Here is a 25,326-nt window from a genome sequence, read left to right on the forward strand (position 1 = left end):
AGTGTATTTCAAGTGCTTAGAACTTCTTTCAAAACATTTTTAGCCTAACAATTTGTGTTCTTGTCTTACCTACTAAGGAATGTCTTCTCTGTAGGGAGTCTCCTTACTTTGGTTTGTTCGCGTGTCTAGACAGAAAGAGTTTAGCGGGGCTTTGAATTGGTTCTCTATTGTCTACCCCTGCACCTGAGGACAGCTGCATGGTTTTACCACATCACAGGGCTTTGTTTAAATTTGTCCTCCCATCAGAGATCTAAAAATATATGTATTTGTCTTTCAACTTGTCTGTGGGGGGAGGTAGGACATCCTCACCTCCTGTGCATACATATCTGTGGAGGGTAGAGCTACAGGCATACTGGTCACTTGACTGAGCGTGTGCAGAGTGCTTTGGAAAAAGGACAAAGTGGGGAGGATGTTGCTGCTCAACTTAAACTGGACACCTAAATCCTATCTTAGTACATTGGACAGAAGAAGCGTATAATTCCAGCTATGATCAAAGTAACAGATGAGTGTTGCTGAGGTGTGTGTGTGCATTATTGCCTGGTGTGGTGAGGTTAAAAAATCAGCTGTAATATTTGGAAGAAGATGATGAACTTCCAGTGTCTCGCACTCATCTGACCTTGCATACCCTGCTACACCCTACAGTTGGGTGAAAAACAAAGTTCTTGAGTAAGAAAATGTGTAATTTTTCAGGTATGGGCATTTATATAAACACCCAATCAATTAAAGACATATTTTTGAAAGAAAACAACGCATCACATTCTCCTGTTCAAAGTAGAGGTTTTTGTGACTGAAAGATCTGGGAGCATTTTGTCCAAATTACCCATGAACCCATGTTCTCTCACACACACCCACACCTGGCCTCCATTTTACCTCCTTGACGCAATTCTGCACATGAAGGGAGTAGGTTAGCTATGTCCCCTACAGAGGCCTTCTCGAGTAAACTTTGGTGAAACGGTGACCCATATAAGAAACCTCAAATAATATTGAGGTGGAGGTATTTATAAGCTTTAACAGAAAAGTTACAACTGAGTTTGAGAAAACATGCATATTTACATGTTTTTGGTTTTGCTGGTTAAAGTCCAAATCTAACTGAAAGTTTTAAAGAAAGTTGATGGTTTCACACTCGATGCGATGGGTAGGCCTGATGCTTTAAACTGTAGCAACAATCAGTCATAAGATCAGACACAATAAGGCAATTTGATTGGCCGGGGTTTAACTGATCTTAACTTTCTCACCTTTTGTACTTGCATTCTCAAGCTAAGCAAATAAAATGACATAGAAATCAATTTGGCAGCAAAGGACATCAGACTATTCAGACTGAATGAGAAGCGGGACCACGGACACCTGAAACACATACGTGTGAATCTGGCCCGAGGGTCTCTTCTCTAGCATTGGTTGGCCTTTTTCTTTGAAGACATGCATTCAAACTATTACTTGATGCACAAATGTGGTCCCAAGTAGCAAGCAACATTTCCACCTGGTGATCCAGATTATTAATGCAAATATGTTTTATTTCTTATGTCTCTCTAATGTGACTACAGTTATCACAGCAGTGCATGTGAACAGATGTGTTAGAAAGAGGAACACAATCATTTCTTTTCTTGGTATTTAGTTCTCCAGGTTCAGCAGATGAATGGGTTCTTCAGTCGAGGGTCACTGAAGGGATGCTTGCTTCTTAAAATACACTCCCATGCATTACAGAGGTCTCACGTAGATCTCAATTAAAGATTTATTTACAGATAATTGATTAAGTGACTGATAATAAATGTACATCATCTGCTGCTGAGTCAGCATCAGACCTTAATTTTGGTGAAGATGTAACTTGCTTATAACAGACTAGGACTGTTTCATCAACATGATGGTGATCAACGCTAGATTTCTGTGGTGCAGTGGAAAAAGAATTCAGAATGGCTTAACCGATACTGACAGCTCATGCGTTTGACACAACGGAAACTAACCACAGTGGAAAGAAAACTAAATGATTGGAAATATGCTGATTTCAGCTGGAATGAAGCTTGCATGGCATGAGGCAATCCAACAGTGTGTTTATGCCACTGATTTATGTAATTTGTGTTTTATCATAAATAGAGTGGTGGGCCACATTGTCATTGACTTCTCTTGAGTTATGATGGTAAAATAAACGTGCATTTCAAGCTTTTAAAAACTAGTGTTCACTGCACATAGTCATTATGCAGGAAACACTGTACACAAACAGTTTTACAGACTTAACAAACACCTCTCATCTGTTTGTCTGACGATGTGACTGCTTGGTGCTTTTCCCGCCATTTACTGACGCTGTTTTTGATTGGCTTTGGTCCTCTTCCCACTTCTTAATGATCACAGCTGACTGGTCGCAGGCCTACTCTGCTTTCAACTTCCCGCCAAGCAAAAATAAACAAGAAAGCCACAACAATCATCAAAGAAAATTACCTCTCTCTTACTCTCCAAAAATCCTCCTCCTCACTCACCTCAATTTTTTTTTTCCTCTAACTACATGCAGGTCTGGACAGTGACACATGCACCAGTTTATGCTGAAAGTCAAACTTCATCATTTTACTTGTTGCATTACATTAAAAACATGTATTGTCAGGAGTAAAAAGAAATAGTCTGCAAAAGTTTTAGAAACAGGCTGCTTACAGGATTCATGAAGTCTTATGGAAACACACTTCATGTGTTACATATGATGAATGATGAAGCTGAAAGGCCCGAGCTGGTATCAAATCCAAAGATCATGACTTTCTACTGGTTTGAAAAAGTGGGATACATCTAATTACTGGAGGGTTTCTTTGAAAATAAGGCTACTTATTTATTCTATTTCTGTAATATTTGAGTAACTGAAAGCAACTTTTGTCATAGTTGTGACTTTTTTTTTCCAATTTATTCTCAATGAAACCAGAATGGAAGTATAATTATTAATTTATCCTTCCACTCGCTTTCTCTGAAACCAAAACTAATCCACGCGTTGCATTATTCACCCAGAACCAGCACCTTGGCCTGTCTCATCAATATTTCAATGAGGAACCGTGCAGCCACACTGGACTTTGCACAAGCAATATGTTGAGACAGATGAGTAAGAAAGGGGTGATGAAGCCAATAGGAGATTTTGCTTTAAGTTATGGTTGATTTTTCATGTGCAAACTCATGTACATTTTTATTCCTGTGGTGGATAGATGCTGTAATACACAAATATGAAGATACTTCCTGGCAGTTCAGTGGAAGCACTGAAGCTATATGGTAAATTTCTAAAATGGGCATGGATCTTTATTTTACCAGCATGGAGACAAGATAAATCTGGATGTTGATGTTTCATTTGCTCTAACAAAATGTGTATTTTTCAGATTTCCTCTTGTTGAACTGACAACCATTTATCTAATTTGAAGCTATAGAGTCATACAGTGGGATGATCCATCATCCAGTGCTACTTTATACAACTGGTTGCTCTGATTGGTTGTATACAGCAATTTTATGCTTCTGTATAAATGGCTGTTCTACATGTAGGAAATTTGCTTGCATTTGAAGTGGTACATGCATTTTTTCCCTTTCCCTGTTTTGTGTTTATGCAAGAGTGATAAATGTACTCTCAGATTACGTGCTGCCTGCAAGTTCACAGCAGCCAGTTGATAAAAATGAGCTTCGCTACTAAAAGCAAATGTTCATGAAACTTTGTGTGAATTCCAGTGGCAGTCATGTTTAACATTGCTGCTTTTAATTGTCCTGCACGGGCCACAAACTAATTACTTCCATGTAGTTAGTCGTATTTTCCCAACTCATAGAGGAGGATAAATTAGGGAAAGCTATCCACATTGTTTTGGGAAACATTTCTAGATTTGGGTTTACATTTCTAAAATATAAACCTAATCCTAACCCAGCAGCAGCTGACTTAACCACAGTTTATAAATTAAGGTGATAGGTGAAAAATTAAGACTTTTTTATGTCAGACTTGAAGCTTGAACAAAGCCCAGTGAAGGGTAAACTTGTTTGCTTCACAGTTGGGGCCTTGTCTTCACTGATACCAAGTCTTTATCCTAACCCACATTAAACATTAATGACTATGATAGTTTATACTCACTTTACCAAGCCAAGTCACAAAGGCAGAAACAAATACATCCGACTAAAGAGTTAGACATTCATTAGTAAAATCAGCACATGCTCCACATACTTCCTATGTTCCCTGTGAAGTTAATATATCTGGGCAACGTTTGTTTGACTCTATAGTTCATTATGGCATCAGTGCTGCTGGTGTATGGATATATCTGTGAGGCAGATGTCAGAGCGTTGTGTCTGTTTCACAGATGCTGATGTTTTGTGTCTAAAATCCAAAATATGTCAGTATTTTCCTACAAATGTACAATTAGCTGTTGTTACTTCATTTTGAGTCATAATTTTAGTGTCTCAAAGAAATAAACTAACTTCTCTCTCTCGTCTTTAGGGAACATTTGTGAATGAAGAGCAGCAGCCCTGTACCAGACCATGCTTTTTGTTGTTTGATTTCACTGCTTCCTGCTCCACCTCTAGATGTACTTCTTCTGACCAAACAAGAAGTTTGGGGGCCAACCTGTGTAACTCTTTGGAATTACTAAGACTTCTGGATTCATTGTTCATCAAATGAGGTTTGATGTTCATTTTAGCCACAGTTTGAGACAAAGACAATCCGACTAAACAAAAACACACAAGCAGCCGTGGTTTTCATATGCACATGAAACATGAAGTCACATGGACTCACAAGTCATCATTCAAGTTGGAAATATTGCATCTAGTAACTTGTAGATCTCATCTATTTAGGAGAAAAACGAAGAATAATTTTGGACTTGACCTCATAATTTGACTATAAATAACAGCATATCAGAACATGTCTTTTTTATATTTGTTTTAATGGGAAAATAATCTCTGTGACCATTATTAAACCTTGTCTATAACTAATTTCTTTTGCCCCCAATTGCTCAAATATTTCAAAGCCTCTTGCTCCGGTTGTTAAGTCGCTGATTGTTGATTTGGGACTACAAAAGTTTTTAGCAGGTTGAGGAAGCATGCTCTTCAAGCTACAGCAGAGATACAGCTAAGCACTCCATCGTGTGGGCGTGATCTTGTGGGCATGCTTTACCTTCCTTCATCTGAATATTTCTTTTTTGTCACAGTGCTCTGATATGAGTGCAGACATATCCAGTTAGAGCAGTGTTTCTCAATCCTGGTCCTCGGGGACCACTGCCCTGCATGTTTTAGAGGTATCCTTCTTTAACACACCTGTCTCAAATGAATGGCTCATTAGCAGGCTTGCAAAGAACTTGACAAGCAGTTCAGCTGATCTGAATCAGGTGTGCTGGAGTTGGACAGAACTTAAACATGCAGGGCAGTGGTCCCTGAGGACCAGGATTGAGAAACACTGAGTTAGAGAACTCCTGGTACTGGTCATCCAGCACCAGGAACTGGCAGTGAAACAAATCTACAACACTGCCAGTGTCTGCAGATTGTGTTACTGTATATATGATGCATTTACTTGACTGCTAAAAGATTAATGCATATTTCAGAGCCTGAATAGCTGTAGCTGATTAAGCTGAAAATTGACCACTTCCAGTCACTGCAACATGATTAGGGCATCCCTGTTCCACCTACCAGTATATAATATAAAATATCCATCTGACCTGTGTTTTTCTTGTCTCTGCTCATGTGGTTCTTGGAGCATGCTGTGGCTGGCTGTCACCAAACTGTCTTGAAGTTTGTAGCCTTTGGTTTCATGCATGGCCTTTGGAGCAGCTTGTGGCTGGCTCTCATCAAACTGTACTTGCAGCCTGTAGCCTTTTGTGTTAATTGAGGTCTCTGGAACATTTTATGACTGTATGACACTTATAAATAGTCCTGCATTTGCCATTAGGAGCTGATGTGGAAACATTGCCGCCATTTTTTTACCCTGGATTGGTCTGCTTGTGAGATGCCTGTTTTATCTTTTTTTTTTTTTCAATATTAATTTGTAATTGTTACCTTCACCAAGGTGGAGGTTGTGTATTGGCTGGCATTGGCTTGTCTGTCTGCCTGTCTGTTTATCTGTTAGCAACATAACTGAAAAAGCTATGGACAGATTTTGATTAAATTTTCAGGAAATCTCAGAAATGGAATTAAAAAAAAAAAAAAAAAAAAAAAAACACGAGTCTAGAGATTTTGGGTCATTTTGGATCTGGATCACTGCCTGGATCCAGGAATTTTTTTAAAGGATTCTTTACTATGGGGAGAAATGTATAATTTTGCCATTAGAGCTAAAAAAAATGATGACCACAATAAATAAATAAAGGCTTGGCAGAGGTCTGCATTCTTTAAGTGCTTCTAGTTGTTCAATAATTTTGCTTGATTTTCCCTAATGGGATGTTTTTATGCTATTACATTCCTGTGCAAATTGTGACTCTTGTTTTACTGTGTTGCAGGTTTGGTTCAGATGGTCATGTATCTGGAGTTCGAGGGGAATCTGCTGAGTCATCCTTTTGCATATTTCAGCAAGTATCTTTTAGCCAATGACCCTGCTTGAGTCAGTGTACTTTCAGAAAAACAATTTGTCAGCAATGATTCTTCTTGTATTTTTACTTTTAAGGAGGAGAACCTCTATATTATTTGTTTCCACAAAGGTTCACATATTTTTCCAGCCTGGATTGTTAAAACTCTGTGCGTCTGACTCATTTTGATGGTACACCAACATTCATTATACACGTTTCCGGAGTTATCGTTCCCCTGCAGCATACTGGGCCTGAGAAACAGCATCACACGACAGCTGCGTTTTGCTTTACAGCACCGCATCTCACACCACACTGGCCATTTTCAATATGCACCATGGCTGATTCAGCAAAGTAACCCAGGAGGACATTATCGGAGGAAGGGAGGAAAAAGAAAGGCAGTGACAGAGCAAGAGTCAATATCGAACTGACTTACTGGCTGGAGAGATTTAACAGACGAGACAGGATGTAAGACGGGAGCTGAAAAACCGCAATTGCTCCCTGGTCCCCAAAATATGACAGCTTACTGCTCTCTAATAAGTCTATTAGAGATGGGTGAAATTCAGCCTAATTTCCAAAGTGTGATAAATAAAGTAAAAAAAAATAATGTCATTACAATTTATTATAAATAATTACTCAGCATGTTGAGTTGGCACATTTGTGTAACTGATGTAGTTAGTTTGTCTGGATTTGAGACTATGATGGAGATCAGACCATATTTTATAGTATTCGAAGAAGAAATTCTGGTGATTACAAAAGGATTTCCCTTTTTTGTTTCTTGTAATTACAGCAATTCTTTTTGTTTGTTATGATATTCTTACTCAACAATCATTGGATCCTCCTTATCATGAGCAAACTGCTTGCCTAACACAGAAAGAATAAATTTTATTTCTACAGTAATATTCCAGTGAATGACAGAAACTGTGACATCAGAACCTTTCTGTGCGACAATGTAAAAACAGCTTTGTCTTGATTTTTAGATCCATGTTTCTGATTACAAATCTGCAGCATCAGGAGACCATCGGAAATTCTGTGGTGCGTGAATCACACAACACCATTAAACCAAAACACAAGTCTTATTGTTTAATGTCACTCTCTTGGAACATCTTTGTTTACGTGATCTGAAGGTCACGTCTCTTTACTCAGGAGTTTGGCAAACCCTCTGAAGCTGCCTGAGAAAGAGGTGTTTACTCATGTTTCTCTTATTGCTGCAGTTAACATGCTGATCCCTGTTTGTTTCCATTCCAAGTGCATGTAGAAATGTAGAAATAATGCCGCTGTGGGGGAGGGGCAGCTAAACATATAAAAGGTGACTTTACTGCATGTTTCATACCTCGAGTTAAACAACTTGTACAGAACAGATTGTTATCTAAGCACTTGGGATTGTTATGGCTGTCACTGATGGTTTGCATTCACTGAAAATTATCTATCTAGCTGAAGCTGAAGTGTATCTGTAAGTTAGCTTATCTTAAGACCTCCTTTTTTCTAAGTGCTTTAACGTGTGTGTAATTAAAGTTAACTGCCAGGGCCATTTCTGCAGAGCTAGTTTGAAGATCATAATGTGTTCAAAGCCACCAGTGCGACCGCAATGAAACAATTAGAAACAGTGAGTCAATCTGCTGGTCCCTGATGGCTTTCTCCTCCTAGGCATGAGCGAGCAAGGCATGACCAACAGAGCCAGAGGGGATCGTCTTTTTACATGAGATCCGTAGAGGAGCTCCCATTTGGTAAATTAAGTCAAATTCCAGTCAGTGGCTGACCCCAGTTCTGGACCACCACTTTGTAGTACTTCAAAGTTTGCCTGCCAAGTGCGACGCCAGTTTAAACCAAAACAACTCTTTTTCCAAACTGCGGTGACGTGTTACGTTACTTTTTTTTTTCAGCTGAAATTTGAATCATTATTTTTTGTGTAATACTTTTAAAATATTATTTTTTGTTGCTTTAAAATGAACAGATTCATAAAGAAACTGTTAGACCATCTGATTTTTGACTTAGCAAAAACATCCGAATGATAATCGTGTTCAGAGAGGGAAGCCTCCATTTTTTTCTTTCAAAAAAAAAAAAAGCCCAAAATGTGTGGCTTCAGTGCTCCAACAAATTGTTTTCTGGTGTGATAAAACCTTTTTTTTTTCCCCAACTGACAACTTACTTACAACATCTGAGTCTTGTTAGGACTGTTTCACAGAACAACAAGAAAACAGGACAAAACAATGAAGAGATCAGCGAGACATTAAAAAGTTTTTGCATATTAGTTTAATGCTGATTTCTTATTGATTACACAGACTGAACACTAAAGAGAGAGAGGTCAGTTTCAAATGCTGTGTGGGTGTGTGCATGTGTGTGTGTGTGCATGTGTGTGTGTCTACGCCCTAATTTCCAAGAGCCACCAAGCAGATGTTTTTTCTCCCCCTTTCTTTATCGATTAGTGTTCTTTGCCTCTTTTTCTCATTCAACTATTTTTCTGCTTTCCCCACAACATGCATTTTTGTTGGAGGTTGTTAACACAGCATGTCCAGTGTAAGTTTCTGGGATCAGTGCTGTTTTGCAAACCAGTTCAGAACTACAGTTTGACAAACTTTCTCTCAAATTCTATCAACACACCAACAACTTAAACTAAAAGGCTGTGACCATATTATAGCTTAACAGAACTGTGCTCTTCAGAGTTTGTTCTTTGGAAGTGAGTCTTTGTGTAATCTGCATACCTTCCTCAGAGATTTTCCTTACACTGTACTCAATCTAAGAAAAATGTCAAACAACAGCTTGGGAGGACATTTACAGAAGTGAAAGATGTCTGAAGAGGGGATTTTTAATTATAGCATTAGTATGTTGAAGGACCGCTCTGAAAAGTGCTGTCCGCGGTGCTGATCAGTGCCAACAGTTGACACATACAAAATATGTCCTCTATTACCTAAGTAGATAAACATATTCTGCATAGACTGCTAAGAAACTACTTTGATGACTGACAAATGATTTTAAGTCACTTATATAAAGCAAAATTATTTGCTAAGTATTTTTGAATTTGAAGATTTCAGCAACTTGAAGTCATATTTTTAAGTCCTGGAAAAGTGAAGCCTGAAGGGAAACAAAAGATAAATGAAACTGGTGACTGTTACGGATGTGTTGGATTTTATCTCATGCCTATGAGATAAAAATAAGTTCATGCAATGATTAGCATCAGTGGTGGTTTTTTCCACCAAAACAGCTTGTCAAATCAATCTTTACCATCTGCAATGTCGGGAAACAGAAGGCTGCTGACGAGAGTGACAGATTGTTGGCAACACCCAACATCTGCCTATTCTTACTCAGAGTTACTCTTACAGATGAAAATATTGGCTGAACAGTGAGAGTACAGGTCTTTTCCACGTAGTTGTGTGTATGTGATGCATTCAAAATCAAGGCTGTTATGCTCGGAGAAACTGAAGGCAGGTAAACATGATGTTTTAAACCTGTCTGCAGCATACCATGCTCTAAAGAAAAACTAATGAGAGAGGAGACGAAAAAAGGAGAAAGGAGGAGAGAAGAGGCGGAGATATGGCTGTTGTCTGACTATGTGAAAAGGAAATTAAACAATGCTGAAACCAGACAGAAGACCTAGATTCTTGAAAAGGTAAAATGCAGCAACACATGTATGGTACATTGATCCACAACAGTGTGTTTTGGTTGAAAGAGGTTGTCAAGGAACCCCAAGGAACGCCTGAGAGTTCCTTTAATAAAACAGACTTCTATGTCCAATCACAACAAGACATCAACTTTATTATTTAGTCTCTCTATACCATTAACCTGTAGGTTATAATAAAAAAAGAGACAAGAAGGTTATTTTATTACAATTTGAGCGGATGGCTATACACTGTGATAAATCTTGGCTCTGTCTGAGCAGCATATTTTCATTGCTGCTGGAGTTTATCCAGCATTTAACTCATCAGAAGTTTGGTTTATTTAGTTTAAAAGTGATTTGTTAGCAAACACATTATAAAACTCGGTCTTGGTGCCAAGAAGTGCCAAAACTCAGGCATGTTACAAACATCATTATTACTAATCAACACCAGGAAGAACACAGAAAAATGCGGGACGAGATGAAGGAATGGTTTTCTTTTTTCTTTTTTTTTCTGACCTGCGCAACTAGTGGGGTTTAGTCTGGGAAGGGGTGGAGACAGAGAAATGGGGGAGAATGAAGGAAGGCAAAAACAGGGTGGGACACACACACCCCACACCCGTCTCCCGCACATACACACTTTACATGTACAAAAACACATGCAAGCTCACCCAGCTCTTCAAAGCCAAGTGGTTTTAATAGACATCCAATTAGACTGAGACATGTGGGGAGCTGCTGCAGATAAATAAGGTGAAGAGAAAGACAAGGTTCAGTCACCTCAGAGAAGCAGATAACCAGGGAGATAGAGACAGGAGAGAGACAGAGGAAAGAGGGAGGGGGCCAGTAGAGAGGGAGCCACACACGGGAGGAAAGAAGAGAGGCAACACGCTGCTCCGGCGTTCAGACTCTGAGAGGCAGGGACAGAGGACAGACTGGGAGCGCTGCTCACTGACAGAAGCACACCGAGCGAGGGGAAAATACGAGAGCTGGTGGGCTCAGTTACACACTTAAGTAACTTCAAACCAGCTCGGACAAAACAAGAGAAACTAAGAGAAGAAAAGAAGAAAAAGTCTGGATTCTGTGTTTTTTTGTGACTAGCATTGCTTGGATTTCTCTGGACATTTCATGAGAAAGAGCTTAGATGTTTTTAGTTTTTGTCCCTTAACTTCTGGTTGTTATTTATTAATTTCAAATTAAGCACTTTGACATCTTTTATTCAGCCTTCTCTGCCTTCCTCTTGTCCTTTTCCTGGACTTAAGGACATAAATGGGACATGTGTCTGTGTGGAGGAGATTATAATAGCACATGAATGAACTTATGAAGTGTGTTTTGCTGTTGAGGGGTTTGGAGTGCGTGTTTGTGTGAGAACCAGAAGCAAAGAGCAACAGTCTTGAGGAGAAGGAGGTGAGACCTCAGTAGTTCTTGTTGTGAGGTGATCTTAGTAATGGATGTTGACACATTCCTGTGGTGCTCCTAAGGAATAACCAGCACAAGGGGACTACAGCAGTCAGCCACAGCACCAAAAGCTTCCACCGTCACCAGCTACATCACCATTCATATCACCAATAACTCCACATCTGCTGTCCAAAGTCCTGCTCTGACCTACTGAAGTCATATCGGCTTCACTCCAGCCATTCCACAGGTTTCATCACCTACAGTCCCAGTTTTGGAGGAAGTTTTGTCGATTGTTCAGGGGGAATTTCTCCCACTCTCTTTCCCTCTCCCTGCACCCAGCTCAGCATGCCCCAGCCCCTGAGCTTCTCCACAGCTCTCCCAGCTCCACTACCATGTGTAGATGGACAGTGACACAAGGTGCACCGGTCGCCTGGTTCTCCTCCTGCCCGAGCTGCAGATCTCCTTCACTCCTCCTCTCCTTCACCTTCCTCCTCCTGCTCCGTCCTTCCTCATCCTCGCTATCGATAGACTCTGAAAAGAGCCACAATGCACCAGGAGGGACTCCTTCTCAGCTTTTCATCTCATGTCCACCACCTTCCTCATCACTTGTGTCGCTTCATGCATCTTCTGCAAGGTTGCCACGGGCAACCAACATGTCATCATCGTCCGCTACGGTCCTCGGACGTCACGTGCGGAGCAGCTATAAACATCTACAAGGAGATGTGCGCAGGAGGAAACTATTCTCCTTTCACAAATTCTTCCTTCGCATTGACAAGGACGGCAATGTTAATGGCACCAAAAGTGAGAATGATCCATACAGTAAGTTATCCTTCTTTTACATTTTAAATTGTCCATCTATCCTATGATTAATAAAAATAAATTAGTTTTATTTTAATGGATATTATAGTGGATATTGAATAATCTACTAATTTATGAGTCCCATCAGCAACTGCGTTTCTTTTTAAACTTTTATAAGGTGATAAAGCATCAAAATACAAGGACCTATTTATCTGTCAATGTAACCATTTTCACTAAAGCTTTTTCATCAGTTCATCTCATGGTGGGGAGTAATGTTCCTGTGTTTTCTCCCTGGGCAACAGTGCACATTAACACAGGTGACTGAGCAAAAGAACAAAATAACAAAGTTGCGTGCTTCCAGCCTTTTCCCCATGTGTGGAGGCAAAGCATATTTGTCTGACTACAAAGACTGGGAAAGGAAAGCATGAAAGTTTAAGAGAAGGAGAGGAAAAAAAAAAAGTAAGCCAAACAGATTTTTTTTTTTTTTTTTTAAAAGAGAGAGATGATCCACTGGAACCAATTAGAAATTGCCCAGAGAAAGTTCTTCATCTTTAAAGAAAATCTAAAACAGCTATTACCAAAGCCCTGGGGAGAATGACAGTCCGTTTACTCTTTGCTGTTACTGTGCTGCAGCTTTAATAGTGGTGGGCATATGCTAAGTCTGAGGTTGTACTCAGTCAGATGTAACGTAATAACCATACGATCTCTGCTCCTTCTTCTGGTTGTGCATTTTGCATGCTGTTAAATATGATTATAACCTCTATTTATTCTGTGAGGGGTCACTGAACACACATACTCGTTTGTAGGTGCCAGTCAGCTTCACATCCACACAGATACACTCTTTCACATCAAATCCAATCAAAGCTTTTCACTGCGGGACTTTGGTACTGCGGGACTTTGGTACTGTCTTAAAGCATCTCAAAGTATCACAGGAGATTAATTTCCGTTATAGTAAAATTAATTGTACAAAAATAAGGCATGCTAAATATAAACATGTAAAAAAAATTTTAAAAAAACTGCGTCCCAGTGGCTTTAAAAAATTTGTCATAATTTTACTACAAAAGCTGAGTAGCGTCCTACAGGTCTGCACAATACTAAGTCTAAATACTTTTAACAGCTTGCAAGGTTCATCATAATCACTTATGGCTGATCCAGAGCAGAAAATCAGCTGTTATCATTCTGTCATCCACGACTTTTATCTTCTAGCTAAACACATCTGGAGGTTCTCCAAGACTGCCACAGACTGCTGGCCTGTGAGTAGCAGAGAACTGCACTGTCTCAGAGAACACTGACAGTAGTTGCTGAGGAAAAACAGAACATTACTCCCACCTTTACCTGCCCCAGATTTCCCTGCATGTTCACCCAATCTGTGTGACATCAAAAAGCACAAACTAATTATTGATATTAAGCAACAGGCTGTGACTGCATTATGTCTACGGCATGTTTTTAAATTTGCTGCAGCCTGTGTACGTGCGCCAGGGAATATAATTCTTACAATAAGTCTTTGTCAGACACCTTCATACACGTGTCATACGTTTGCATGCATCTGTCTGTGGGGCTGTGGTGCTGTACAAGCCTCTCCTGCTGGGTGCACACATCCACACACATACACACACACACAGGCCTGAGCACAGAGAGGCCAGTCTTGCACATGGCCTCCATATGGCAAAGCCCACTTTTATTAGGGCCAGGGCCAGTGTGAATATGTGTGTGTGCCACTCAGACACCAAGGCTCTGCCAGACATGGCTGAAGGAATTTCAATTAGTGTCTCTTCCTCCCTCCCCTTGCCTGTAGTGCTCTCTGACAAACACACATGCACATGTGCACACACTTTCAAACACATGCATAGAAAGAGCTCAACCATTAGGCTGCAACGTGTCACTAACTATAATGGCATCAGGTCATTGCATTAGAGGGACAATCCATCAATTTCAGGAGCTCTTGCCACTTGATTATGGTGGGAAATAGGTAAAAAAAAAAAAAAAAAAACAACTTTCTAGTGAGAAAAAAGAACCCTTCATACAAAAACTTGGCCATGCAAGCCAAACCTTTCAAGCCATCTTCTGCCTTAGCAGGATATTTAGTAAGCATTTTGTCAAGCCACGTCTACCTGATAACAAGTATAGATGTTCACATGTCAGATTGAAAAAGATGGATGAACACTTTGTGATAAATTGGGGAGGTTTGGATTTTATGAAATAATGATTAGAGTAAACACATTATCATATGTCTTCGTAACTGTGCATACAACAGTGTACAATGTTTGCATCTGAGCAGAAGCTTGCTTGTAGAAAGATTTGTATGCCCCTCCTGCTTTTTTGCACATGTTCTGAACAAATTGTACCCTTCAAACCAAAACAAACAAGATGTAAGTTAATTCTGCTCCATTATATTTGAACATGAATGCGGTTTTTCGCATTTCACGCTTCATGTCTTCTGCAAGAGTCTTTTTTACCTAGGAGTTGTCTGGTATGTTTGTGCATATCAGACTTTTTTACACATGTTTTTACATCTCAGATCATAACATTGTTCATGTTTTTAGAGCTGATAGAAGCGAAACGCCTGCTTCAAAGCAGTACACTGACTTGGGGACAAATTACTTGCTTGATGCAGGTTTCTGTGCTGCGCTCATTAGAAACATGTGGCTTCTTTGTGGTAAGGCAAAGCCAAGTTACAAAGTTTCCTCTACATGTACTGTAACATGTCATGTAAGGCAGTACACCTACACAGCTTAGTGCATTAAGTTTATCAGTGCAAACTCAAGTTCACAAACAGACCACTTCATAAGGAAATTTTGAAATTGTAGCTAAAGAGGAAGCAGATGCTGCGGTCATCATGGTCTTGTAGTCTGGTAATGTTCAGAGTGTCAGATTACAAATGAGCATCATTAGACGGTGTCAGAGGTGATGAAGGTTTTAGCTCCATCTCCGGGGTCGAGACTCCTCTCCACGGCCAAGCCTATCTAATCAAAGTTGAGCAGATCACATCATTCAGGGTTTAGGACCTGTGTTATAAATTTGCGCATGCTAGCTCTTGTCTTGTGCTCAGCACCCATCTGTCCATCTCACCTCATGAGGCTTTCTAGATCAGGCGCTGCAGCCTACATGTGGAAACCTTGCAGGGTTGTCAGGATGTGATTAACACTGATCCTGCCGCTGACCACAAGCAACAAAACTGTCCTTGTTCTCTTCCCTCCGTGTTGCCCACAGACTGTCACATCTTGTTTACAAACAAACAAATAAAGCAATGAAACAAATGGACATGTGTTTGTAGTTGGACCGCAGACTTATTGAACGGTGCCAATTTGACAACAGTCGGAGATTTTATTCTCACTGTGACCACCCGCACTGTAAACATTACATCCATTAATCAATACTTACTAACATAGATGAGTTTTACAAGCCATAATTTAAGAAGAGCACAGAGTATGCTTAATACTGCTTCACTTTTGGTTGGGGGTCATGTGCTTCCCTCAGTTTTTTGAGCTTTTGTGGCTAACAGATGCTAATTTCACCTTTTAAAGTTCAAAATGAATGCAAGTCTCTGCACTGAGATGAGCTTAAACAGTCTAAACTGTCCAGAATTGGAAGTGATTCTTCTAGTTTTGGGAAATTAGCACTATAAAGTAAAAACCATAACCATGTCTTCATCTTTGTTCTGAGCACCATAAACCTCTTGTGCTTCAGCAAAGGTTAACACACAGTAAAAACTGTAACAAGTGTTGGCCCTTCCAGAAAATGTTAAACATCTCCTTGAAATTAGTCCCAGTTGTCTCCTTGTCTGTTTTTGGACGTCTTTATTTTGCAGCTTTAGTCTCACTGTCTCTCCACCCATGGAGCATGTTTAGGGTTCTCATGGGAAAAGGTAAGAGTGTGGCCTATAAAATAGAGTTATGAGGTGGTACTGGATGCACCAGGGGTTAGTGTCAGTGTTGCTTTTCATTTAAAATCACTTTGACATCTTCACAGAATTTTGTCTGCAGCGGTTGTAAATAAAAGCGGTGAGCAAACGTCTCTGAGACATCTTGTTCGAGAAATACTGAAGCAGGTCGTGAGTCTGTCAGAGCCACAGTTAACATGAACTATTATCTTTAGCTGCACTCTGAAAGTATAAAATAATTATACTACCTACACACTTGTATATTGACTCTCTGATATTTCTCCCACTACAGCACTGCTTAAACAAAATGTGACCTAATGATATGTTAAGAAAAAAACCTTAATTCCTTGTGATTTTTGGTTAGAAGTTGGGGTAAAATTATATCACTTTTAAATCCTTCAATCAGCGGAGCAAATGTTATCAATGTACGCTAGAAAGGCTGCATAATGATTCTCTTATGTAAGAACAATAGTATTTCATACCGTAACTGATTTATAGCTTTTTCTTTGAAAGTTATGAAACAGCTGAATAGATAATGAAACCAAGTCCACTCATTGAGAAACTTAAAAAGATTTCGTTATGAGCTGTTATGCAGTAAGTCCTCTGGCTCATGTATTGACACGATATGCAGCATTTGTTTGTCATTCTTAGTTTCATTTCATGGCTGTTTAGTCCTTAAATGTTATAGTCTTCATATTTGACATCTTTCTTAAGATGAAAATGTGAATGATCTCATCACATGACTTTGCTTACAAGCAGGCTTTTCAGTTTATGACAGAGCCATCACATTATATATGTATAACCGTCCATTTAACAGCCCTCCTTCATCAATGCTGTTTAGGGGTCTCATTCCGCCTCACACACAGGAGTGAGTGTGGTATTGCAGAGGTCAAGATGTGTGAGTGCCCTTTAACCCCACTAGTACCAAGCCAGGGTCATTTTCAGAGCATGTGTGTTTCAGAAATGCTGACTATAACATCCTGGAAATTGTCCCAAATAAGATATATGGACAGATATGACCCTCAGCTGAATGTGAAACAGCTTGTTGCATCATGGTTTCTTCCAAAGCAGGGGAATGAATTATTCTGCTAGTGACTGTATATCACATGTAGCCCAGAACTGATGTCAGATGAGCAGGAAGGTGCAGAAAATGTGCAGCTGGATCGTTTTACAAACTTCATCCATGAGAAAATAACTACATTGTTATAATAACTGTTCCACACACATTGCGAACAGTCATTTATCTGGATACTTGTCTTGGCATCTTTATCAAACCAAAACCTAATGTCATATTTTGCAATCACAAACATGTAACACAATCACTTGTGAAGTTGTCAAGTTTCTTAAAACACTGGTTCAGTTTGAAAGCATTCTGAGGATGTTCTTCCACCACTCCATGTTGGCGTCTACATCACTACTCGACAGAGAGAAAAATGTAGGAGTAGTTTGTTGAAGGGGGAACCATGATAGGGCTGTAATTCTTCTTTATTAAAGTGCTGTTTTTATACTTTTAAAGGCTGACCATTTTTTGGCAGGAGTCACCGAGGACAATGACAGAATCTGTCTCATTTTTCTCTAACTGTTTACATTTTTCCTGTCATCGCTGCTTGACATTTTCCCATTATTTCACTCCATAGTCGATTAGCGAGGCAGCTATAACAAGACAGAAATAAGAGCCAGATATCTGTAGGCAAACCAAGATCGTCCTGCCACAAACCCGACCAGTTGACCACCACCTTAAAAAAAAAGTCTTTGATCCACAAAAATCATGTATCTGATCTTCTGTTGCTTTGGAGAACTTAGCTCTCGGAATAGGAAACAGTTCCACAAGGCTACTAGTCCGCAAAGTTAAGTGGACATCTTGTTTTCTTTATGTTATGTGGAGAATTCATAATAAATACATAGAATAAAGAATGCAGGTACAAATCATACAAATATATTGAAAGGATTCTGGTTTAGTTTAGAAACAGCTGCATGGAATATTTAAAGTCCATATAATGAGGACAGGATCATCCTATATAAATGGAAAGATGTTGTCCAAATAAAACAATTCTTAGTTTATCTCAGCCCAAAATGACAAATTGCAGCTTTTTGTTCACTTTGGAGTTAACAGTGATGGGAAACATGTTTGCAAATTGCTGCATTTGCCACATCAGCAACACACTAATCTTTGTAGCATGACTTAGGTATGTTGCCTAACCTCAGAGATGCTGAAACCACAACCCCAGTTTTACAAATAACTATATCTAAAGAAAATATGAAAAAAAAAACTATATAAAATGTAATGTTAAATCATAAAATGACATTACAGCTCAGAACTTGAGTTTGTGAAGCTCTATTGGGGACTATCCTAAAGCTTTTTTAGATTAAGGAATGCATGAGATGCTGTAACTGGACTTGAAGATGACTCCTTACAGCATAAATTCACTGTTCGGGCATTCATTGATGGATCACTGTGATTGGACTTATCTCACTTTTTTTTCCCCAATTTTAAGTTTTGCTTCGTAAATTCCAAAAATGTGTTTTTACAACCAAAAACAATAAGCCATGACTGCACTATAGTGTATTTTGGAGAGATTTTCATAATGCTTAAAAAGTTTACCCGACGCTCAATACTAAAAGTGTCATTTAAGTGTGAGCTTGGTGTCTGTGAACAGGCTGAATTGATGGCCAGTAAAGCTGTGGGAGGTGAAGACTAGCATGTGTGACGGATAACATCCAGGGCTGCTGCCATACTGACACCACGCGCATTAGGAAAAGACCCCTCCACCAAGTGCACACCTAATGTTACTGCTCTCCTCAATGCTCACCCCAAATACCACTACTCTTTCTCTCTCTCTCTCTCTCACACACACAGAGGATGAAAGTGAGGTTTTAATGGAGTCATCAAAGGTAGAGCGGAGAGCTGAGTGCAAAGAGGCATCTGGACAGTCTGGCTGTTTGAGCAGAGGAGTAAAGAATTCCAGCTAATTACTTCGTGTTTGTGCGTACTGAGTGAACATTAATACATGCACAAGCAGACACAAGGAAAGTTAGACTAAAGCACAGAGAGAATGTGCAAAACTGAATAACATGAGGTGAAAAATAACATGCTTTCTCAAGCTGAAATGTCCGTCTGCAACAGTGCAAACCACAACAGTTGGGCAACATCATGCTGGCAGCTGAACTGTAAATGAAAAATGTGTGAAATGCAGACAACCGTCGCAGCACTTTCTCTGAAAACATAACTCCTGCCGTGTCAAGCTTGTGAGATGTTTTGAAAGAAACTGGCAGCTCTGGCACTTTATCATGTTACAAAGTCAACTCTGGAGGAATCACAATTTCTCAGGTGGTTATGTTTTTTGTTTTTTCTCCTCTCAATCAAATCCCCATTAACATCGCTGCAAATATCTTTTGGTTTCCTCTCAGCTGCTCTTAAAAATATGTGACATAACCCACTGTGGTTTTTCTGTGCTCTGTAAAGTTGTCTCAGATTACATGGGTGGGAATGTTGAGTCAAAACTGTGTGCTATTTGTCAGCTGGGATCTTAAACAGGGTTTTCTACTCAGGTGATCTCTTATGTTGAATTTTAGTTAAATCCGAGTTTAGTTTCCTTCTCACACTGAGTCCAGGTGTGATGACACATTCAGCTTGTGCAGCGTCTGTAGTTTTGCCAATTTCCAATGTGAGTGTTTCTGTCAGGAGAGGACACAGAACCATTTTGGAGACGGAAACAGGCAAAATAATGTGAGCATCTTAACCAGAACAACACCACTAATTAAAAATAAGAGTGCAAACCCACTCAATGCATCACACAAAAACTTATGGCCAATGTGAATTGTACAATACCATACAAAAACAACAACAACAAAAACCAACAAAGATTTCTTTTCATATCTGTAGTTAAATGTTGCCCATGTTGGAAACTAGCCTCTGTTTCCTCTGCTACAGTCAAACCCATTAGTCAGACTTTGATGTGGCCACTTAGCACAGGATGATACTCTTGCCAACCACATCATTCTAAACCAGTTACTCAGTCTTCCTTAAAACCCATAACATGCACCAGTTTCTACTCCAAGCTGACATCTTCACCAGAGCTCACCAACAATCTGCTAAGCAGAGAGACATAGTTCTCCCTTTGACTTCGTAAAGAGCTGGAAGCATTCAGTTTAACTTTGTGAACACTGTTAAAAAACGTGGGTGGCCTCAAATGCTGCTGCAGCTAAAAGGACTAAACAGGGTCCATATATATATATATATATATATATATATATATATATATATATATATATATAGTTCTAAGTATTACATGAGCAGAGCAGATCAGTTTATATGTTATAATCATGTCTGATTTAAGCACAGTGGTGGTCCCCGTTTCCCATTTTTTCAATTCTTCTATATTTTTGTAGCTTTTTATGTGGTTTCCTGGATGTAAACACTGATGTCACAGTGAATACAAGACATCATCAATCACTCTGATGCTTGTTTAAAAGAGAAAAATGGCTTACAGTAAGTGCTTACACCTCTGCTGTTAAATTGAAAAAAATGCATAGAAATAATCCTTTTTGCATCACACAAACTGTTTCTCAGATGTCTCTTCATATCACTGCAGGGAAGCACTACATCCATTCTTCTTGCTGATGAAAGTTCATGACACAAACTAGCCCATAAGGTGACAATATTTCACAACATAGAGCAAGACCTCTCCATGCAGTAGATCCACTCACAGCTGGTCACCATGTTGAGGTCACAAAGTGAACAACCGCTGTATAATCTTCAAAAAAAAACCCTGAATAAACAGTGGAAACATTTTCACAACCTCCCTTAACCTTTAGGTTCAGCTGGAGTCTCAGAGACCGTGTTTCCAAAAGGGGCCAACCAGGGGTCGACAGGAGGTCTGTGTATGTATATGCGTTCCTGTGTGTGTGCGCATCTCTGAACATTTTTTTTTACTAAATATTTAACTTAGATTATAGTGATCTGCTAGTTTGTTGGCCTAATAAGCGTGTTGCTGAAGAGGTAATCTACATCCCAGCCTGCAGCTTTGAGCTGTGAATAAGTCTCAAAAGTGACGATGAATGCAGCAAGAGAGTAGATCATCTTAAAATGTTGTTTATATGATTTAGCTATCCACAGAGTAAAGCTTTGTAGAACAAGAACTGTACTAACAAGTTTACTGCTACTGTATGCCTGCCGTGTAACGTAAAGCTACACCCTGATGAATTCTCAAAGACAACATACCCCTAAAATTCTGTGCAGTCAGATTTACAGAGGACAAAGTTAAGAGGTTAACCTGAAGCAGGAAAACAGATAAAGGATGAGATTACAAAGACAGAGCCAGAATGACACTTTAAAGTGAGGGGAAGAAATTATGTACAGGGTAAAGCAGGGAAAAGCCAGTGAGTGCATTTCTGTCCACTGATTTGGGGGCACATGTTTAACGGTTTGAAAAAAAAACGTTATAACGTCCCCAAAACGTGGAAAAACGGAGATAAAATGGAGGTGAACTTAAAAATTTTTAATAACTTTCCAAAAACAATTTTTTAAGATATAGGGGCACATTTCACATTTACTACTATGTCGCATCCCCTCAGCTTTTTAAATTCCCTGGTGTTAGGAGACCATTTGCCTTAGTTTTCAAAAGGAAATGATTTTCTCCAGCTTAATGGAGGCTTCAGACTACACAAAAGTTTGTGGCTTCCTTTATTTTATTATTCTTTGTGTAATGAGCCAAACGTTTCCAGCGGGTGACAAGTCTGGACTGCAACAAGCCATCCCAGAGAACCCACAAGATCCAAATGCAGTCCTTTATTGTCGAGCTCATGCAGTGACTTTCTTTTCTTCATTCTTTCAAACAACAGAATCAGTGTCTGTCTTTAATGCAGTGCTGCCTGAGGGCCTGAACATCACGGCCATTCAAAACTTATTATCACCCTTGTCCCTTCAGATATAGAGATTTGTCTTGATTCTCTGAGAATATTAGTACAACACATACAGTTGATTATATTATCCTTCAAGCCTTTGCATTTTTATAATGGGAAAGATTGTTACCTTGCTGAATGACTTGCCTCTCTGTAATGCTGTTTTTATGCCCAGTCATGTAACCTACTTGTTTCCTGAGACATGAGAAGGTCTAACACCTGTATTTTTTCCCTTTCTTGCACTGCACATATTTTTTTTTTGTATCTTACCTGTCTAACTTTAAATTTGACAATAACCTTTATCAATGCAGTTTTAATATTTAATACATTACCTCTGAACTGTTTTCAATTAAATATAGGGTTTAAATTATTTAGATTTTGCACAGCTTCCAACGTTACAGGGATGCACAACATCGGGCCCTCTCCTTTTGCACAACAGCACATTTTCAGATGTCTGTTAATGTTGTTAAAATTTCTGCTGATGTAGCATTTATTTAACTTCTAAGAAAATGTTATGATTACGAGGTCCACAGTCATGAGCAGCAATCCACAACATCTTGTTTTAATATGAAAAGCATAAACCCCACTCACACATACACTTACTATATGTCAATATTGCAACTATTAACTATGGATAAAGGCTCAACATATATTTTTTTATGAAGTGGTTAATGAACAGGATCATTCTTATTAAAAGGTCATATTTAGCATATTTGAACTTATAGCTTTGTCAATGCTACAGTATTAGCTCAACAGGCAGAAAAAAACAAAAAAACAAATCATAAGTTTGGCTTGTGGTTCTGAAAGTTATAGTTTTGCTCTGCTAAACACAGGTGTTTGCCCTTGATAGTTTCTTGAAAATGCATATAGCTGCAAATGTCCATGCCTTTTAAATTAAATAGACCCAATGCTGTTAGTGCCTTCAGTGCTGGACCATAAAAAACTTTTTTCTTTTGCACAAAACATAAATTCATAATGAAGACCCTGTGGGAGACCCAGGTGGCACACAGAGAAAAAGAAAGTAAAATCATAAAAAAAAAACTTTTAATAGCACAACAGGCCCAATAGCAGAGTTTGAAGTTTGCATATGCCAGTGGGGCGGTTTGTTTATCACAAAAATTTTATGTGCCACAAGATTATGTCCCCCCCCCCATAAACTGTGTGGCTGCAATCTAAACCTTTTGTTGCAGCCAGGCTTTTTAACTTAAAGGCAATCAGGATGCTTCTGGTAACTGGTAAAGAGGCCATAAAAGAGCCCTGTGCTTTTGGTTTTTCACAAACCACATCAAACAGGAGGAGGGACAAGGGTTTGAACAGGTGGACAAGCTCTTGGCGCAGCACAAACAGATCTTATTTTGTATGGATCACAGCTCGGAAATGTCAGCTGTGGTGCAGCAAAATGGAACATTTTCAGCCTGCTAGATCAGTGTGGTCTGAGTGAGTAATGAACTTAACATAGAACAGTAGCATGATGCACAGAGAGCCATGAAAATCTTCATGTTTATACGTTTAAGAATTTTTATTGACCAAATGAAAAAAAAAACTGTAGAAACACACGAACTCCAGCATCGTTCGTCATATATATATATATATATATATATATATATATATATATATATATATATATATATATATATATATATATATATATATATTTATATATATATATATATATATATACAGAGAAGGGGAAACTGTCACTGCAGATCAAAATAAATGTGTCCAAATGTAAAAATAGTCTCATTATCATTTTGCAGTGTGAGAATAGATGCATAGGGAGAAAACAATGACATTGTTGTCTTGAAATATGTAAAAGCTGTAAGAGAAAGATCCAAGAAAGATACAGAGCAGAACCAAAAGATTTTGACCATGAATGGCATGCACTGTGAAACACTATCTGAAGATGTGTGTGTGTGTGAGAGGGTGAGGGCATGTGTGTGGAAAGCACGGGGTAAAAGGACATCTTCAAAAAAAAAAACAACATTTTTTTTCATCCAGCTTCCTCATCTAACTAGGCAGAAATGTGAAAGACAAAGTCAACATTTGCTGCTTTTAGTGTATTTAATTGGTGAAATAGGAGCCACATGCTTCTAATTAAAAGCATTTGATTAATCATGAACAATTGTGAGGACCTCTATAAATACTGACATTTTAGTAGTTTGTTGGTCTGAAACATTTAGGTGTATGTTAACACAATGTCAAGGAGGAAAGGCATCTGCTATGATCTTAGAGAAACAACTGTTGCTGTTAATCATTCTAAAAAATGAGTATGCAGTTTAGCTATGATGCACAGCACCATGTTTGTCCAAATCCAAACACATCAAATTAGCACAAACACCTTTTACCAGCTGTCAAGCATGATGGTGGAGAGGTGACAATTAAGGCTTGTTTTGCAGTTACAGGACCTGGGGCACCATGTAGTGACTGAGCCACAAACTCTGTAAACAAAGAATTTTAGAGCCAAATGTGAGGCCATCTGTCTGACAGCTACAGTAAAGCTGGGCTGAAACTGGGTCATGTAGCAGAAAGACGACCCCAAACACATCAGCAAATCTACAACAGAATGTCTGAAAAAGAATAGAGTTAAAGTCTTGTAATTACCCAAAGTTTAGAGCTCAACCTGACTAAAATGCTGTGCAAGACTTTAGAAAACTGTGGATAATCTAATTCTTACAAATCTCAATATACTGAAGCAACATTACGAGTGGACCAAAGTCCCTCCATAACAATGTGAGAAACGGATTACATCCCTTAAACTTATCGCTGCTGGGGCTAGTTCTACAAGCTAATGAATCATGGGGTTTACTCCCCCCCCCCCCACACACTCCTTCTGTATTATTAGTTTGTGTTGAATAAATGAGGATATATTGTAACAGGCAATGTGATGTTTTACTGTTTTTTTGTTTTTTTTTTTACCTAATGTTAAGACCATGTGAGGACCCGGTAATTTTTACAATAGGTGCAAAACCTTGAAATTGAAAGAGTGTTGACTTCTTTTTTTTATATGAATGTTTTGTATATGCGTAATAATACCAGCGACTCTCCACAGTTTTGCCTTTTTACTAGTGCATATTGACAAAAAAAACATTTAGAGATAATCTGAAGATACTGATTGTCCTTTTGTACTTACTCCTACAACCATGCTCCACTTCCTAAGCTAACCCTTTCAAACATCTGATAGTTTTATGGCTTGGTGTACTGACTTCAGGATGAGAGAAGAAAGGGCCAGCGACCACAGCTTAAACCAGTAATTGCTTCAGGCTTGAAAACTGATACACATGCCT

At 39.0% G+C, this 25,326-nt stretch overlaps 1 protein-coding gene across 1 annotated transcript in view; it reads left to right on the forward strand.

Annotated features, from left to right (window-relative positions):
- The first annotated feature begins 1,131 nt into the window (after nucleotides 1-1,131).
- The window catches only part of LOC121630423 (fibroblast growth factor 10-like), a 29,895-nt gene continuing 5,700 nt past the window's right edge, over nucleotides 1,132-25,326 (forward strand). The window contains exons 1-2 of the mRNA XM_041970702.1: nucleotides 1,132-1,135; nucleotides 11,680-12,282. Coding sequence (XP_041826636.1) covers nucleotides 1,132-1,135; nucleotides 11,680-12,282 — 607 coding nt within the window. The remainder of the gene's footprint in view (nucleotides 1,136-11,679; nucleotides 12,283-25,326) is intronic.

This window comes from Melanotaenia boesemani, chromosome 19 (genome assembly GCF_017639745.1).
Source record: "Melanotaenia boesemani isolate fMelBoe1 chromosome 19, fMelBoe1.pri, whole genome shotgun sequence".
Classification (NCBI taxonomy): domain Eukaryota; kingdom Metazoa; phylum Chordata; class Actinopteri; order Atheriniformes; family Melanotaeniidae; genus Melanotaenia; species Melanotaenia boesemani.